The sequence below is a fragment of the Aquarana catesbeiana genome, linkage group LG01, assembly GCF_042186555.1.
Source record: "Aquarana catesbeiana isolate 2022-GZ linkage group LG01, ASM4218655v1, whole genome shotgun sequence".
Lineage (NCBI taxonomy): Eukaryota > Metazoa > Chordata > Amphibia > Anura > Ranidae > Aquarana > Aquarana catesbeiana.
Genome location: NC_133324.1, coordinates 902026218 through 902044821, shown reverse-complemented (window position 1 = coordinate 902044821; position 18604 = coordinate 902026218). Strand labels below are relative to the sequence as shown.

Here is an 18604-nt window from a genome sequence, read left to right as displayed (position 1 = left end):
ACCTTTTCCTATCCGAATTTAATGCAGGACAAATATTGTGTGTTAATATAGTAAAGTGTGTAAATTTATTAAATAAAAAAAAAAAAAAAAGTGTGCTGATTTTAACACTAGGAAACACAAGAGGACACCAGACTAAGCGTAGCAGGTTAGAATTAAAGGTTTGAGATAGAAGCGGATGCCGCATTCCTAGTCTCTCACCAATGTCACTCCCGACCTGGTTCCCTCTGCTGATGCTTCCAGCCAGGTTTATCCAATCATAAATTGGGCACGCCAGTATCTGGAGCTTTCAGCTCCTTTGAACCACCTCTGCCACAGACATATCGATGTGCCTTCTTGTTTTTCTACCCATGTGCCAATTGGCTTTTAACTACTTCCATACTGGGCATTTTCACCCCCTTCCTGCCCAAGCCAATTTTCAGCTTTCAGCGCTGTCGCACTTTGAATAACAATTGCGCGGTCATACTACACTGTACCCAAATAAAATTTTTATCATTTTTTCCCCACTAATAGAGCTTTCTTTTGGTGGTATTTGATCACCTCTGCGTTTTTTTATTTCTTGTGCTATAAACAAAACAAAAGTGACAAGTTTGAAAAAACACAATATTTTTTACTTTTTGCTATAAGTATCCAAATTTTTTTTTTTTTTTTAAACAAATTTTTTCCTCATTTTAGGCCGATACGTATTCTTCTACATATTTTTGGTAAAAAATATCGCAATAAGCGTATATTTATTGGTTTGCGCAAAAGTTATAGCGACTACAAAATAAAGGGATAGATTTATAGCATTTTTATTATTATTTTTTTTTTTTACTAGTAATGGCGGCGATCTGCGATTTTTAATCTGACTGCGGCGGACACATCGGACAATTTTGACACATTTTTGGGACCATTCACATTTATACAGCGATCCGTGCTATAAAAATTCATTGATTACTGTATAAATGTGACTGGCAATGAAGGGGTTAACCAGGAGGGGGCGCTGTAGGGGTTAATGTGTTTCTAGGGAGTGATTCTAACTGTGGGGGGTGGGGATTCACAAGGGGAGGAGACCGATCGGCGTTCCTCTGTACAAGGAACACACCATCGGTCTCCTCCCATCTGACAGGACATGGATCTGTGTGTTTACACACACAGATCCACAGTCCTGCTCGGTTACCGGGCAATCGCGAGTGCCCGGCGGACATCGCAGCCGCCGGGCATGCGCACTGGGACCAGAGCGATGCGGCGCGCGCCCCCTGGTCTGCGCCGTCATATGATGGCGGCCCAGAACAACAGCTGCACCGTCCCACCGTCATATGACGGCAGGCGGGCAGCAAGTGGTTAATAAACTCATAATCTCCCCTCCACTAAATGATTTGGACCAGTGCACAAAGCAAGGTTCATAAAGACATGGATGAGTGCGTTTGGGGTGGAGGAACTTGACTGGCCTGCACAGAGTCCTGACCTGAAGCTTCCCCCCCAACCAGGAAAAGTTTGTGATTATTGCTAGGGCATGTAGCAGCCGCTAGTGATAATCGTTTGTAAAACCTGGCATGTTGGTTGTACCCAAGTTGATGGATTAACTTGGTACATTCAGCCTGCCCATACAAGGTTCAAACGATGTATGGCCTGCCTAAGTGATTAGCGTACAACACAGGAAGAGAGCACATGAAGTTATCAGATGAGAAGGCAGGATCAATAAGTATTTTTCTGCACTAATCCAACAGATATAACAAAACACTCTCAATGGTATATATTTAATAGATCAAGAGAAAATACATTAAAAAAAAAAAAAAATTAACAAAAAATGTACAGTAAGGCCTCATTCACACGGTCAATTAGGGTTGTAGTGTGGCAAGAGTCCAGGTAAACCCACACAGACAGTTTGCATTCATGGCCATTCATCTGTCCCTAATTGCATGTAACTGCTTAGTGTGCAATTACATGAGAAGAGTCGAGGAGTCATCGATTTGAACAGACTTCCTGATCTCAAACACATGTGATCCTTGGCGTAGATTTACACTGATTTTTGCCACAGTACAACTCTACTCTGCACTGTGAACAAGGCTTTAGGGTTTACATACGCTTTAAAGCAGTACTCCAGTAATCTATATTTTTATACCTTCTCCCTGCCTGCATAGAGCAGGCTTGGTGCTCTCGATTTATATTACAGTCCTCCCATGGAATGCAATATTGTTATCGGAAATTACCTGCTGTGATCTCATACAGAATCTTATCAATCTCCAGATCTGCTGCTTCTTCCATTTCATCCTCATCCTCCATTCCTGCAAAGGTGTCCTCCAGCATCTCTTCTATAATCCCTGCCTAAAGGGAATAAACAAAAAGCAATTAAAGAACCTAGGATGAACATGAACAAAATACTCTAAAATTTGAAAGCTACTCCATTTAATCTGGGGGCCTGCAGGCAACTTCTGGGCCATAATGTTTTGTAGAAGCTGAAGAAAAGCATTCGAAAACTCACTAATATTTTGTAGGTAGATTGGCTCTTTAGCTCCTGGGATTTGTTCAGCCCTGTCAAGGACATCTTCTGACTTATTAATGCAAATTTAATAGACCAGGAGAATGCTGCAAGACCTACATTTTAAATTCTCCAAAACATGCAATTAGTACTTTACCTGCTTCCTATGCAAAAGGTTAGTTAAAATGAAAAAAAAAACAAAAAAAAAAAAAAAACCTGTCTACACTCCAGAACACTACACCCCCACATTCCAGGTCTGTACACTGCTCCCCTACTAAGTGACACAGCCCAAATTCCAAAAAAAGTTGCCAAAAGGTGCATATTGGATTATTTGGTGCATTTTGAATCACAAATGAGGGAAAAAAAAGAAACAATGCAGGACTGTTGAACAGTTAGAATTGATATCAGCGAAGAATGGGACACCATTCCTCTACAAAACTCCAGCAACTGGTCTCCTCAGCTCCCAGACATTTACAGAGTGTTGGTAATAGAAGAGGGGATGCTACACCATGGTAAACATGGCCCCGTCCAAAATGTTTTAAGACGTCAATTTTAAAATTATCCTTTCTTCTTCTTAAATTGGTGCATCTCAATTTAAAGATTGATATGTTTTCTAATGTGAATAAAATACGGGTTTATGTGATTTGCAAATCATTGCATCTTGTTTTTATGTAGATCTTACAGGGTTTCAGCTTTTTTGGAATTGGGGTTGTATAAACACTAAGCCACCATGCTCATCTTGTGAGCCTGTTGTCAGGGGACGAGATGTACCCCCAGAAATACACAGAACCAGAGGCCTTGTCTGAGAAAACTGTAAGGATGATACCATGCCGGAAATGACTGACACTATGGGGGTAATTTAATAAAGGAAAATCCACTTTGCGCTGAAAGTGCACTTGGAAGGAAAGTCGCTGTAGATCCGAGGGGGACATGCAAGGAAGATAAAAAACAGCGTTTTAGCTTGCACATGATTGGATGATAAAATCAGCAGAGCTTCCCCTCATTTCAGATCTACCCCTTAGATTTAGAGCGACTGCACTTCCAAGTGCACTTGCAGTGCAAAGTGGATTTGCCTTTCGTAAATAACCCCCCAAGTTTAAATGATACATTCTTATTCATAGTTAACATGCTTTACAATTCTAACAACTGTAAACTGAATGTTTATCTGTGACAAGTTCACTGTAAGCAAAAGGCCAGCCAAAAAAAACACACAAGGATTTAAACATATGCATACATGTTTGATAGACTGCATGCAGCTGTAAGAGAAATATCTTTTCTATACCAGTGTCACTAAACCCACATTATAGAAAACTGTCAATAAATTGTGTATTACATGCTGTTCATACTCAGTCACTAGGAGATTTGTTTTCAGTATTCTACAAAAATCCTGGTTGATCCTGCCGCTCTCTATCTCCACCTTCTGTTCATGTCCCCAATTCAGCTAGGGATTTTGCAGCTGTGGTGGCAACTCTGCACATGCTCAGTTTTCGGCGAGTATCTATGCTGAGCATTTCCTCTCTATCAAATCTGAGCAGCCCAGGTGACTATAGAGTCACACAAGTGGGTGTATACACCGTGGTAAATGACACCCCACCTCCCTCTTATTCTAACACACAGGCTGGAGGGGCCTGTAACTGGCAGAAGTCCACCCACAACATTTTATTGCCAAAACAAAGATTTGGTTTCAAATATATATTTGTATGACAATTTAAAACAGTTTATTGATATTTTTCTCTGTATTCCAAAGGCTGTTTTTTTTTTTTTTTTTTTTTTTAACACGTGACCAGCAGTAGAGGACTAGAAGCTCCTTCAGCTTAGGTTTCCCTGTAGACAGGCTGGGTAAGATCTGGGTCATGTGGCAGCTGTATATCGTCTAGGAAAAAGGTACTTGGATGTTTTTTTAAATTAAAATACGGTAATTACAGTTCCATCATTCAAACAGAGAAATAGAAGGGAAAATGTAAATTAAATATTGTGTGTTTAGTACAGTATCACTTTAAAATTTACCCTTGGGTAATGTGTCAAAAATAGAAAATAAACCTGAGTTTTAAAACATGCTTTCTGGACCTTTTTCTTGGGAAGAATGGTCAGTACATACACACTACTGTGCAAAAGTCTTATTTGCCTAAGAATTATTTTAAGTTTTCTAGATCGATGTGCCAATAGAAAGAGTGCATTTTTTGCAAATATGTTTTGTGAAGCAACACAATAAGAGATCTAAATGTCCTCAGCATCCTTTAATCTGTAGTTTGAAGTTTCCCACCATATTGCCTTGTGCAGAGATAACGTTAACCAACGTTACACAATTTGACTGGTAGCAGTGCACAGATATACCTGCTTTATCTGACAGTTCTAGCATTTACTATCAAATGGAATCTGACATAATGATCATATGCAAGCTGTCGGGTTTGCCTGCCAACAAACACTAAGCCTTGCAGAGGCCACACTGACCTGAAGACAGCATGGTGTAACTGTTCAATACTGTAATGATCACATACAACCACAGTAAAAAATAAAATCAAACTTTTTATTACGGTCAGGTTATAGTACTGGTTTGTCAGTTAAAGGAGTTATGCCTGGAAGGGGATTTCCTGTCTGTTTTGCCAGTATCCAATCATCAGAAAGTGGCGGCATTACCTTATAGTAATAGATATGAAGATACCCTTTTGTCTTGGGATGTACAACAAAAACGACAAAATACTACACAAAACTATCAAACAATGGAGTCTCCAACTTTCTGCTCTTACCTTCATCATCTCTTTGGAAAGCTCCCTCATGGTAGCCTGGATCTCAGGGATTTTCACCAAGTTCTGCATGGCTTTCATCACCTCTGTGCTCCTCTGTAAGGACCCAGAGACTTTGAGGACAGCTGTAAAAACACATGAAAATCACTAAGAAAAGGGATACAAAAGATGTATTAACAGTGTGCACCTCCAGAGTGATAATTGTGTTTTTTTTCTTATACCATGACATTTTAATGTCTTACCGTTTCGTATTTTATGGAATTTTTTCCATGAACGGGTTTCTGGATCAATGGAATCTGATAGCCATCTTTACCAAGCGGTCTCATGGAATTGCACTGAAAGGACCCTGCCCCCTTGTCATAGGATTTAACTGAGATCAGCCAATGGCTACCACTGCCTCAGCAAAGCCTGTGAGAGCAGGGAGAGAGGAGAGCCACTACAGAATGGCACAGCGTTGGATCAAGTGGGGACTCAGGCAAGTATAAGGGGGAGGGCAATACTGCTAACAAAACATTTTTACCTTTATCTTAATTTCTCTACCATTGCCCCCTTTATTGCTCTAACACTGCTCCCTTTATTCTCCCACCACTGTCCCTCTATCCTGCAGAAATATTAGAATTTAACCTACAGTGCATCCAGAAAGTATTCACAGTGCTTCACTTTTTCCACATTTTTGTTATGTTACAGCCTTATCCCAAAATAGATTAAATTCATTATTTTCCCACAAAAATTCTACAAACACCCCATAATTACAACGTGAAAGAAATTTGTTTGAAAATCTTAGGAAATTTATTATAAATAAAAAAAAAATAAAAAAAAAAAAAACATACACATGTACATAAAAGTATTCGCAGCCTTTGCCATGACACTCAAATCTGAGAGACACACACAGCAATAACCCAGCGCCAATGTTATACTACCCAGAGAGCTCCAAGCAGGACATGTAATATATAACTTGTGTATAAACCATGCCATGTACTAGAACATTGTAAATAAATATCAAATAACTTGTACAAAAGAGTAGAGGAAGAAGACAATCAGGGACCACCCGTGCAGCCGGACCAACCATATCTGGTAAATACAGATCATAAAAAAAAGAACACAAATGCAGCCCAGCGCTCAGGGTGTATTAAAAGCAACCTGCAACAGTCATAAAAATTCAGTAATTTAATAAATCAGTAATAAATATTTATAAAGTGACAGTAGTGGCTACTGATTGAAAAAAATAAAGTTAAAAAGCACTGTTACAGAAAAACCACAGTAACACAGTATTGAGAACCACAATCTCACAATAATAAAAAACTTAATAGGTATTGCTCTAAGTTTCAACATATGAAGAGCACTTGAAATGGGATACAGTCAGCCTTGGAACAACAAGAGACAATCACAGGAGATCCTTGCCAAAAAAACTACCCCAGCAGGAGATGGTGGGTGAGGTGGTCAGGGCGGAACACAGTGCTCACAGCAGGAGGCAGTGGGTGAAGTGGTGGGGGTGAAGCAGAGTACTCACAGCAGGAGAAAAACACACGCAGCTACCCCATTCGTTGGGGAGGTTGGCATCATTCAGAACGGCTCACCGGCTCCAACGGGCTGTGAAATGACCGCAGCGTGGATGGTGACAGAGCTCCGCCGTGAGGAGAGCAGCCCAGCTGGAGCTCCGTGGCGTTGAGAGATGACGTCAGCACGGGGGGAGCCGCTGGGATGTCAGTGGGTGGGCAGCGAACCGCTGCTCTGCCGGATGTTGTCTCCACAGGGGTAAAAGCTCCTCAGTGAAATATGGTGACACAGCACAGGGATCTGTACTGAAACTGGGAGGCTGGTCAAGGGGGAAATGATGATGCCAGCAGGCTGATGGAGCTCTCATCTGCCCACACGGCCTGGGGTTCATCAGAAAAATGTAAATGCAATAAAATAGTAAAAATAAAAAACTGAAAAATAAAGGGTAGAAAATAAAAATAAAAAATGAAAAATGGAGCAACCCGGAAAACTGGATCGGAAGTCGCCAGACCAGGAAGGAGTGGTAAAAGGAATGATGCTGAGGGAAAGCCACTGCTGGTTGATGGGGCGGTATCACAAAAAGATGGATGGATGGATGGATGGATCAAGGTTCACTGTGAAATGGCTCTGGCTGGGGCCACTGTACTGGGGTTGCCTTGACGACGCGTTTCGCGCAGGAGTGCTTTGTCATAGTCAAAAGTGTAGGCAACTCGCAAGGTTTAAATAGATAAATGTGAATTAAAGGAGGGGACATGGTGGGAGGGGAAGTACATGCAAGGACAGATTCCCTTGTAAGCATTTTATACAGGGGGCAGGTATTCTGATCAATCTATGAGCTTTAAGGGTGCATTGCTGGAAAACCAGTCTACTTGCAATAACAAACCAGAGAGACTACAATGGCTTAAAGTAGAACTATGAGACCACAGCACATCAACCATGAGACTACTGCACACAACACTCGACACACAATTTTAGATTAGTTCTAGAATAGCTTTAAATGTGTATATAGAGCCAGAACTTTATTTTTTGTAGAAGTTTGGAGTGTAGACGTAGTAGGGAGGTTTAGAATCTGTCAAGTTTCTACACAACATATGGGGTGTGCACCCTTCAATCCTCTGCGCTGAGCTGCCTAAAAAGTACAAATATCAAAACAAAAACATAACCTTCAGGCTATGTTTCCACTAGTGCAACTCCAAAGTCGTGCGATTTAGAGTGAGACTTTGATCCAACTCTACGCTCTCTGAATCAAAGTCACATCAAAGTAGCGCGGGCATCTTTTCAAAGCCGCTGCAACTTTAAGTCACAGATTGGAACGGGTGCCATTAAAAAACAAATTGACAGTGACTCCAAAGTCACATGACAAGTCGCACTAGTGGAAACAGAGCCTCAGTTTCCAGACCTGGGCTCTAGATACAACCATATTTAACAGTCCAGCTCCCAAACCACCCCTTAACCACTTGCCGACCGGGCCACAGCCGAATGACCGCTACATCACGGTCAGCTAGTTCTGAGGGGGGCGAACTATGACGTCCTCCTGAACTCAAGCTTCAGGGGAGCCCCCTGGGAGGACCTGTCGCATCACGGATCGGGGTAAAGGGCCGATGATAGTGGCCTTTTACCTGGAGATTGCTCCATCCAATAACGGAGCGATCACTTGTCAACAAGCCAGCACATCTGGTTCAGCTCTCTCTCCTCTCAACGATTGGTACAGCATGTGAGGAAAGGAGGGAGCCGGTGCAGCAGTGCGAGTGGGCTGGATGTAAAGTGCCCACAGCGCTGATCTGTGCCCACTCATGCCCCATCCATGCCTCATACACGTCTCATTCATACCTCAACCGTGCTACATCAGTGCCACACCAGTGCTCATCCTGATGGTTCTCTCCACATGTTGGGCCTCTGTATGTATCCAGGCTGTGTAAAAACCTCACACCTGTGGTATAGCCATACTGAGGAGGAGTAGCAGAATGTGTTTTGGGGTGTAATTTTTGCTATGTACATGCTATGTGTTGGAAATATTATTATAAAGTTGACAACGTTGTGAAAAAAATTTATGGGGAAAAAAAAAAAAAAAAAAAAATCTTCAATTTTCAAAGAATTGTGGAAAAAAATTACAACTACAAAAAACTCACCACGCTTCTTACTAAACACCTTGGAATGTCTACTTTCCAAACGGGTCATTTGGGGGGAATTTGTAGCCCAAGTGCTTTTACACTGGAGCGGTGCGCTTGCAGGACGTTAGAAAAAGTCCTGCAAGCAGCATCTTTGGAGCGGTGTGTACACCGTCCCTGCCCATTGAAATGAATGGGCGCCGCTGCTAAAGCACCTGCAAAGCGCTTCGGCAGCGGTGCTTTTCAGGCAATTTAACCCTTTCTTCGGCCGTTAGCGGGGGTTAAAAGAGCCCCGCTAGCGGTCAAAAAGCACAGCTAAAACGACAGTATAGCGCCGCTAAAACTAGCAGCGATTTACCGCCAACACGGAGCGGTGCCAGTCTGAAAGTGGTCTAATTGTCTCAAGAAATGATAGGCCGTCAGTACATCAGGTGTGATCAATTTTCAGTGATTGTAAAAGTTATAGAGTTTACAAGCTATGGTGCCAAAGACCAAATAATATACACCAAAGATATGTAGCAGTATAAATTTTGGCCAACATTTATGAAGAAAAATAACTAATTTGCAAAATCTTATAACAGAAGCAAAGAAAAAAAGCATTTTTTTTTTTTTTTTTTACAAAACTTTGTCTTTTTTCATTTATAGCGCAAGAAATAAAAAACCCAGTGGTGATTAAATACCACCAAAAAAAAGCTCTTTTTTTTTTTTTTTTTAAACAAATAAAACACCACACACAAAAATTATAGGAGTACAGTGTTGCATGACTGAGGAATTGTCATTCAAAATGTGAGAGCACTGAAAGCTAAAAATTGGCCTGGTTAGGAAGGGGGTATAAGTGCCCAGTGGGCAAGTGGTTAATTATGTTTTTACTGCTGTCCTCTGGCTCTTATTCAAAAGTAAGCCTGGGTTCACACTTGTGCGAACACAGACATCGCATGTGATTCGCACTCGCACTACGGTGCCGATCGCATGCAATATCTGCAATGAGAGTTCAGCCATACAGTTGTATAGCTGAACCCGCATTCGATCCGCAGGAAAATAGTGCAGGGAACTGATTCCTGTGCGAGTTCACACTGCGATCTGTGAACCAAACTGGGGGTGTGTTTAACATTGTATTGACACCTGCAGCGGTTTGCAGAGGGCAGTGTAAACTACATGCAGGAGAGATTCGATGCGGGAACCAGCGCTGGAATTGCGCCGGTTCCCACATCGCATATGTGTGAACCTAGGCTAAATGGCTTTAAACATGCTTGGGACAAAAGAGAAATAGATATAGATTAATATATATCTAATAATATAAATAAAAAAAAAAAATTATATATATATATTCCCCTTAAAATCAGGGAAAAATCGTGGGTGCATGTTATACGCCGATCCCCGCTATTTTGTGATCTATCGGAGCGATCGCCGCCGACATTCACATAGCGTGTAGTTTTAAATATGGCGCCGCGGAGTTCGGAGGGACTCGGGGACGCTGAACGAGCGCCGCCGAAAACAGTGACTGGGCGGAGCCGAGATACACATAGCCGAGGGTTCTCGGCACCGTTCACAGTCACGCCCAGTCCCGCCATTGGACCTGTGTTATGTCCATCATAGGGACTGGGCGTGACTGTGAAGGGCGCCTAGAAGGGCCGAGAACCCTCGGCTATGTGTATCTTGGTTCCACCCAGTCACTGTGTTCTCGGCGGCGCTCGTTCAGCTCGAGTCCCTCCGAACTCCGAGGCGCCATATTTAAAACTACACACTAAACTTGTGTATGTCGGCGGCGATCATGTAATGTACACTGGGGGCAAGGCTGCACTGACAAGGCTGCAGATGGACACGATAACGCTGCATTGATGGGCATTTAAATGTAAGTTTTTTTTCCTTAAAATTCCCTCCTAAACTTGGGGTGCATGTTATAATATATATATATATATATATATATATATATATATATATATATATTTTCACACACACAAAACATGTACAAAAAAAAAATAAAAAAAAATAAAAAATAAATAAAAGGCAGACTTGATGAACCACTCAGTCTTTTTTGTGCAGTTACATTTCTAGGCAAGATTCACCCCCTTCTCTGTCTTGGTGACGATTTTTACTGAGAAATCGAAAACTGAAAAAAGTAAAAAAAAAAAAAAAAAAATAATATAATAATAAGGGAAAATCTTCCAATGTGGACACTTGCTTTGGAGAGAGAATTTCCCCTCAATCTAAAGAGATTTCCCCTCACTTCCTGTTTCCCAGGACAGGAAAACAAAAACGTGCCAGAGGGCCCAAGTTCTTACTCGATCCAAAAAAACAAAAACAAAAAAAAAACAAAAAAAAAAAAAAAAAAACACACATACAAGAACAGAAATCCAAAACCAGGCATACATCATAAATGAGTCAACAAAGCGGTTTAACCCTCCCCTAGAAAGAAAAAGACTTACCCAACTGATTCTTCATACTCATGAGTACAGAGTTCATGTGGGCCTTGGAGGCATAGAGCTTACTTATTGCCCGATTGGACTGCACAACCTCCTTTGCCAATATTTTACAAACATCTCTGTTGCCTTTCTTTGCCGATTCCTTTATTGAGCGCTTGACTTTCTCTTGCTCTCTCTGGATATCTAGAACACATGTACATATATCATCTGGCTTGCTACAAAAAAACAGAAGCATTTAGAAGCGCACCCGTATTGTCCACACAACTAAACCACCTCTTCAGACATCATAAAACATTTTAGAGAGGTCAAATTAATTTTTATTTTGCATCTTGATAACTTTTCTCCCCGGTCAATCACAGTTGACGGGTCTGCCTAAACCATTCCAACCCCTTAAGCATAGACCATGCGACCAAGGTTGACCTTTAGAAGAGACTCAGGTGTGCCCACACTTATGGCACAGAAAAACCAGTGGAAAATCTAGATTTTGGGGGCCTACAAGTGGGTTATGTTACCAGTCAAGTTTTTGGCAAAGTTTGCCTTTATGTGGAACTCCAGCCTAAACTTCTTTATGTTTTGATTTCAGTGAGTAAGGGTGAGACCTTTTGGCAGGTTTTTATCGCTGTCCACACTACAGTTGAAGAGATTTTCCAACACTTGCTGTCTCTATACCACCAGGTCACTCTAATGCCCTGAACACACGATCGGACATTCCGACAACAAAATCCATGGATTTTTTCCTACGGATGTTAGCTCAAACTTGTCTTGCATACACACAGTCACACAAAGTTGTCGGAAAATCTGATCGTTCTGAACGCGGTGACGTAAAACACGTACATCGGGACTATAAACGGGGCAGTAGCCAATAGCTCTCGTCTCTTAATTTATTCTGAGCATGCATGGCACTTTGTGCGTCGGATTTGTGTACACACGATCGGAATTTCGGGGGGGCAGAGCAGAGAGCCGACTGCTCACAGAGCTGTGAGAACTGAGTGGATGGCGGTGTTTGATCGCTTGGTTCTTCTTAGTGTTTAAGCCAGTGGGGGACAGATGCTGCATCCACCTAGGTAAGTATGATTCACAAAAAAGCAAATCCCATACTTCTCTTAACAATAATCCCCCTTTCTTTACTAAGCTCTGCCCCTTTTTATTCAACTTTGGAATTCCAGTCTCTCTACCTCAGACTGAGGTTCTTATATAGTTACATAGTTGGTGAAGTTGAAAAAAAGACACAAGTCCAACCTGTGTGTGCACTTTTATGTCAGTATTACATTGTATATCCCTGTATGTTGCGGTCGTTCAGGTGCTTATCTAATAGTTTTTTGAAACTATCAATGCCCCCCGCTGAGACCACCGCCTGTGGAAGGGAATTCCACATCTTTGCCGCTCTTACAATAAAGAGCCCTCTACGTAGTTTAAGGTTAAACCACTTCTCTTCTAATTTTAGTGAATGGCCGTGTGTCTTCTTAAATTCTCTGTTGCGGAAAAGTTTTATCCCTATTGTGGGGTCACCAGTACAGTATTTGTACATTGAAATCATATCCCCTCTCAAGCGTCTCTTCTCCAGAGAGAATAAGTTCAGTGCTCGTAATCTTTCCTCATAACCAAGATCCTCCAGTCCCTTTATTAGCTTTGTTGTCCTTCTCGGGACTCTCTCCAGTTCTAGTACATCCTTCCTGAGGACTGGTGCCCAGAACTGGACGGCATACTCCAGGTGCGACTGGACCAGAATCTTGTAGAGCAGGAGAATTAGTGTTTTTATCTCTGGAGTTGATCCCCTTTTTAAATGTATTCCAATATTCAGTTGGCTTTGCTTGCAGCAGCCTGGCATTGCTGAGCCTGTCATCTACTAGGACCCCCAGGTCCTTTTCCATCCTAGGATTTCCCCAGAGGTTCTGACAGTTGAAGAACAGTGGGCGTGCCTTAGTTCCAGAATAGCCTTTGTTTTATTTTAATGCGGAACTCCCAGTATACTCACCTCCACATTCCAGCGATGCAACAGTTACATCGCTCACTGGCCACTGTAATCTCCTCTTCAGATGCCAGGTTTTAGCAGGGATGGCATCATCTTGCAAATGCACATGGAGTCAGTCATTCTGGCACAGCTGAAGTGTGCCGGGACCACACCGAGCTGCGCATGAACAGCTCAGTAAACATTTGGTAAAAAAAACTGAGCAAATAGTGAGTAGAATTACTGGGAGAACCTAGAAGTCTCAAACTCCTGGTCTGACCTGCTTACTTACATTGCTTTATTTGATTGACAGACCAGGAGACTCCTGGTTTGTCATGCACATCCAAGCCTACTGTAAGTGAATGGCAGGATCGTCAACACCACCACCCACATAACAGCAATTAAGAACTACAGTTGCATGACAGGAATAGTAGCTCCCGCAGCAGAGGAAGTGAAGTTGCCGCTTCCCTGACCCCTCCTTGTGGTGCCCAGTCAGGTCTCTATTTCTCCATATTCAGTGTTAGCATCACACCCTTTTAAATAGGTAAATATAGCACAAAATACACTAAGCGTAGATTAAATTACATGCTAGTTTTTACTCTAGCAAAGGAGAAGTAGCATTTAGAGAATTTATAAACTAGCCCCGAGTTCAGCATTAAACGCTCATGTTATCTAGGACACTTGTTAGGCTAGGTCAGGTTGACAAAAGTTCTCACATCTACAAGATTATTCTGAAATCATACGAGAACATTTTTATGCAGATTTCCATTCTACAATATGTTGACGTTTTCTCAATACCGTATCAGTATGGCGCCCTTGAAGGAATAATCTTTATATGACACATTAAGATCAGAAAAAACGGTTTTACTGCAAGGCGAGTGATAACTATAAAGTAAACACTGGAGATGACGCCATCGATCTAGTCACAAGACCAGCTCACATCACTGTGACTTAAGTTATTTATAGGAAGCTATTTGTGTACAAAGTCAAGTAACCGACTACAGTAGGACTGGGCAAGCTGATGACCTCCAACTGTGAAAAGTCTGCAAGTCCCAGCATGCTCTTTAATGATGTACTTAAGTAGAATTCCAGCCTATACCCAACTACTCTTAAAAATGCTCCCTTCCACCTCCCAACACCTATTCTGACTAACCTGTGTAACAAAGATGTATATACTTAACTATTTTCAGACCAATCTGGTCTGGTCAAGTGAACAACTCTGTCAGCCAGTGGTGGCTGCAGGGGAGCGCACTCGGCAACTGCTGGTAATGCCTAGGAGCAGCGATGTTACCCATAGACTCCTATGGCCCATCCGTTGTCAGTACAAGCCAGATCACATGACCAGACCGAATTGGCTTAAAATAGGCAAGTATAGACATCTTTCTTACACAGGTTAGTCAACAGAGGTGTGAGGAGGGGGAGGGAGCAATTTTAGTTAGGTATAGCCTGGAATTGCACAGTAAGTTGGTCCATGCGCTGTAATTGTTTTTTTTTAAGAATTTTTTTCAGAACGGTGATTTAAACACCAATTTAAAAAAATCTTAAAATTTCATTTGATTGAATTAACAGAGGTGACATTCCTATTGTTTAACTGAAAAACACGTAAATCCGCAGCTTATACCATTTTGGGACTTATGCTCAAACCATAAAGTCATGGTCTAGCTGGTTTTGATAAAACAACAGTACTAGAAGAGCTTAAAAAGGGGTTGTAAAGGTACTTTTTTTTTTTTTTTTTTGCATATATCTGCTGTATATGGTACATACATACGGAAATATATATATATATATATATATATATATATATATATATATATATATATATATATATATATATATATATATATATATATATATATTACACACATACACATACACACACACATACAATGTATGTATAATACACAGAAAATAAACATGTTGGGGGATAGAGAGAGATATATATTAGATAGAGAGAGAGATAGAGAGAGATAGAGAGATATCCCCCAACATGTTTATTTTCTGTGTATTATACATACATTGTATGTTCTTCCTCCTTTAGATTCCCACAGCTTAAGGTTCTCTGAGCACGCTCCCTGCGCTACGTCATATGGCTTTTTGAACTACGATTCCCATCATGCTTAGCGGCATCGCACATTCCCTTTCCCCTGTCTGCTTGATTGAGAATGAGCCTAGTTCTTGATAGCTAGTACAGCCTTCTGTATTCAGACACCTCCTGGAAGTCACGCCCATTCCCATCTCCCATACAAGGCGGAGCTACAGCGCCGTACACGGCCACGGCTCTCATGCCTGCAAGCGAAACCAGTGCCTCCCCGCAGGGATGAAGTCCCAGTCATGGGAGCATGCATGCACGGGAGACTCCTTGAGAACAGCGCTGAAGACAGGGCACCCATAGGAGAGGACAGGAAGTGGGGAAAACGGACCTCACAAAATGGCATTTCTATGCAGAAATGAAGGATAAGGTTAGTGTGTGATTACACGCTAGACTAGAGTAAAGGAGCAGGATTATCAAAAAAAGGCGAGGGCTTAAAATCCCTTTAATTACTTGCCTTTCCTGGGCTAAGCTTGGCGCCTTGAGCACTGCGGTAGATCAATGGTTCTTCTTGCCAGAGTGTATTGGCTTGCCTGCAAGAGGTACGAGCAAGCAGATACACTGACAGGTCTGCAGGTGACCTACATGGCACCCGGGATCTGCTGATTGCTGGTGCAATGCTTTACAGGTTCCTACAACAAAATAATAATAAAATGCACATTTTTTTTTTTACATGCAAAAGAAACGTGCATTTAAAATTCTTTTTGTAAAAAAAGGTGAACTTATCCTTTAATATTTATTCATCTCTGCCTTTTTGTACTTTACAGAACTTCTTATAAACAAACAATGTTTCTAGCTTCCCTAAAACGTCCAGTTTCAGCTCCCTGTTGTGTTAGGCCTGATTCACACCTAAGCATTTTTAGTGCTTTTTGCATTTTGCAGATTTGCACTACAGTCCTTGCATACAGCCGCTGACGTCAACGGCGCATGCGCAGTGAGGGTCCCACGTATTGTGCCGGAACGGAGGGCTTCCGCGTGCATATGAGGTCATTGCGGCTCTGGCCACTCACAGCTCCGGAGCCGTGAACCCGGAACATGTCGGCTCCCTCAACGGTGACTGGGCGGCCCTGTGGGAGCTTCGTTCTAAGGTAATTATGACATATTGAGCTAGTATGCACCGCATACCAGCTCATTATGCCTTTGCCTTACAGTTTGTTTGTTTTTTTGGGGCATACAACCACTTTAACATTCCATTTTAAAATGAATGCAATTTCTGCACGAAAACCACACACACACACTGTCCGAAAATGAATTTGATCATGAAAAGTTTTCTATACCGCTCTTCGAATTTTTCCCGTCCCTGTAGTCGAACACTAACGTCGATTTGACCCCACCAACGATTAGAAAAATTGAATGAACGTTCTTAAAACAAAAATTTTTGAATGAAATTCTAGATGTGTTTTGCCATCATAAAAGATAACTGTTCTTTTATTATTATTATTAATAATATTATGAATGAAAAAATAAACACTGCACTAAAGGGGACTGTCTGACCACACTGCTTAGCAATTGTAGGACCAATTTCTATGGGCACACCTAACAGATTACATAGAAAATTGAGAAGTCTAGTGAGGCTTCTTCTATGATGATGAAATCATTCTCTTACCTCTTATCTGTCTGTCAATAACACGCATTTCTTTACGAATTTTTAGTGACCATTCACTGACCTAAAATTAAAAAAAGAGAACAAAAAAAGAAGTAAAGTTTTAAAATTATAATACAAGATCATTTATAAAATGTACAGTGTCATGCACTTTACAGAATCATAATATAGATGAAGTACACTTTCTATACACTACAATGTTAGGTTAAAAAGAGCGACTGTTATATAAACACTGGACAGAGTAAGGTATCTACTGCAATGGTAATTTTATTAATACACGTCATGATATATACCCGACACCCGCTGCCTGAATACCTGACTGGATGCAGTCATTGTCACTTTTCTTGAGCCAGGTGGTTTCAACAAGACCAGCCACAGCTTAAATTGCAACGATTCAGCAGGAACTGGTTAGCACTTCCACCTAGCAGTACACACGATCGGATTGTTGGCCAACAAAACCGTGGACTTTTGTCCAAAGGGCATTGGCCCAAACTTGTCTTGCATAGAAATGGCAAGGAATTGTCGGCCAACAAATACGAACATAAGTGACGTACTACGTTGTTTTTCAGCTCTTTAGCGCCACCCTTTGGGCTCCTTCTGCTAATTTCGTGTTAGTAGAAATTTGGTGAGTGTTGATTCGCGCTTTTCATTTCGCACTTTTCAGTTAGTTTCTGAACGGCCGTTCGTGAACCAGACATGTTGCGGAATCGGAGTAGATAACGTGTTATTTATTATTGGCCTTGGAGTTATTGGTTTGACATTATTTTTTTGGTTGAATAATGATTTGATTTGTTATATTTTCTATATTTTTGGATGCATAGAATGCACTTTTTGGTTAAGTTCTATTGGCAGATAGCATGTCTAATTTTATTTGTTTTCTTTTTTTAATGCACAATAAAAAAAAATTGTGGAGAATAATACTTGGCTATGTGTTTTACTTCAAATGACAGTTTGGGAGTAGGCGGTTACATTGTATTTTTTTCAATGTAAAATTAACAAGGGACACCAACATCTTTGATCTTAAAAACTACGGGATAATGGTGCTGTGGTAATTTGCCCCCCCAAAAAAAAAAAAAAAAAAAAAAAAAAAAAGAAAAAAGCATAATATTATTATTCTTGATATCACTAGAAAAAAAAAGCCTTTGAAAATTAGTTTGCAATAACTCCATCAGTATCACCAGCAAAGCAGCTTCATTATTATCCCATTAAAGAAGAAGAGAATTGTGCGCTTCATTTCGAGAATTCATAGTTTGCCACGTCACGAATGTTAATTCTCCATTACGAACGCTAGTTTACAAGACCGACCGCTTCTGGCTCGCCCTTGCTTCCGAGCGTGCGTGTTTGTACTTTGGACTTTTGTACACGTGATCGGAAAATCTGACAACACACATTTGTCCACGAAAAAAATTAAAAAACCTGCCATCCAACATTTGGCCACGGAAAATCAAACAACAATTGTCCGATGGAGCGTACAGCCTGTCATCAAACATTTACCATCGGAAAATCCGATCGTGTGTACGAGGCTTTAGGGTCATTGGTTCACACACCAATCACAGCACTACCTGCCTGGAGTTTGCATGTTCTCCCTGTGTGGGTTTCCTCCCACACTCCAAAGACACGCTTGGTAGGCCAATTGGTTCCTGTCTATATTGGCCCTAGTATGTCTATGTATGAATGTGAGTTCAGGACATTAGATTGTAAGCTCCCTGAGGGCAGAGACTGATGTGAATGTAC

General features: G+C 41.3%; 1 protein-coding gene across 2 annotated transcripts in view; it reads right to left on the bottom strand.

Moving 5' to 3' along the window:
* Nucleotides 1-18604, bottom strand: part of LOC141119193 (charged multivesicular body protein 3-like) — a 29420-nt gene that overhangs the window by 6150 nt on the left and 4666 nt on the right. The window contains exons 2-5 of one of the 2 annotated variants that reach the window (XM_073610970.1): nucleotides 16874-16934; nucleotides 11234-11413; nucleotides 5206-5327; nucleotides 2190-2304 (exon numbers count right to left, since the gene is read on the bottom strand). In XM_073610970.1, coding sequence (XP_073467071.1) covers nucleotides 2190-2304; nucleotides 5206-5327; nucleotides 11234-11413; nucleotides 16874-16934 — 478 coding nt within the window. The remainder of the gene's footprint in view (nucleotides 1-2189; nucleotides 2305-5205; nucleotides 5328-11233; nucleotides 11414-16873; nucleotides 16935-18604) is intronic. The other variant, XM_073610971.1, reaches the window with a different exon arrangement.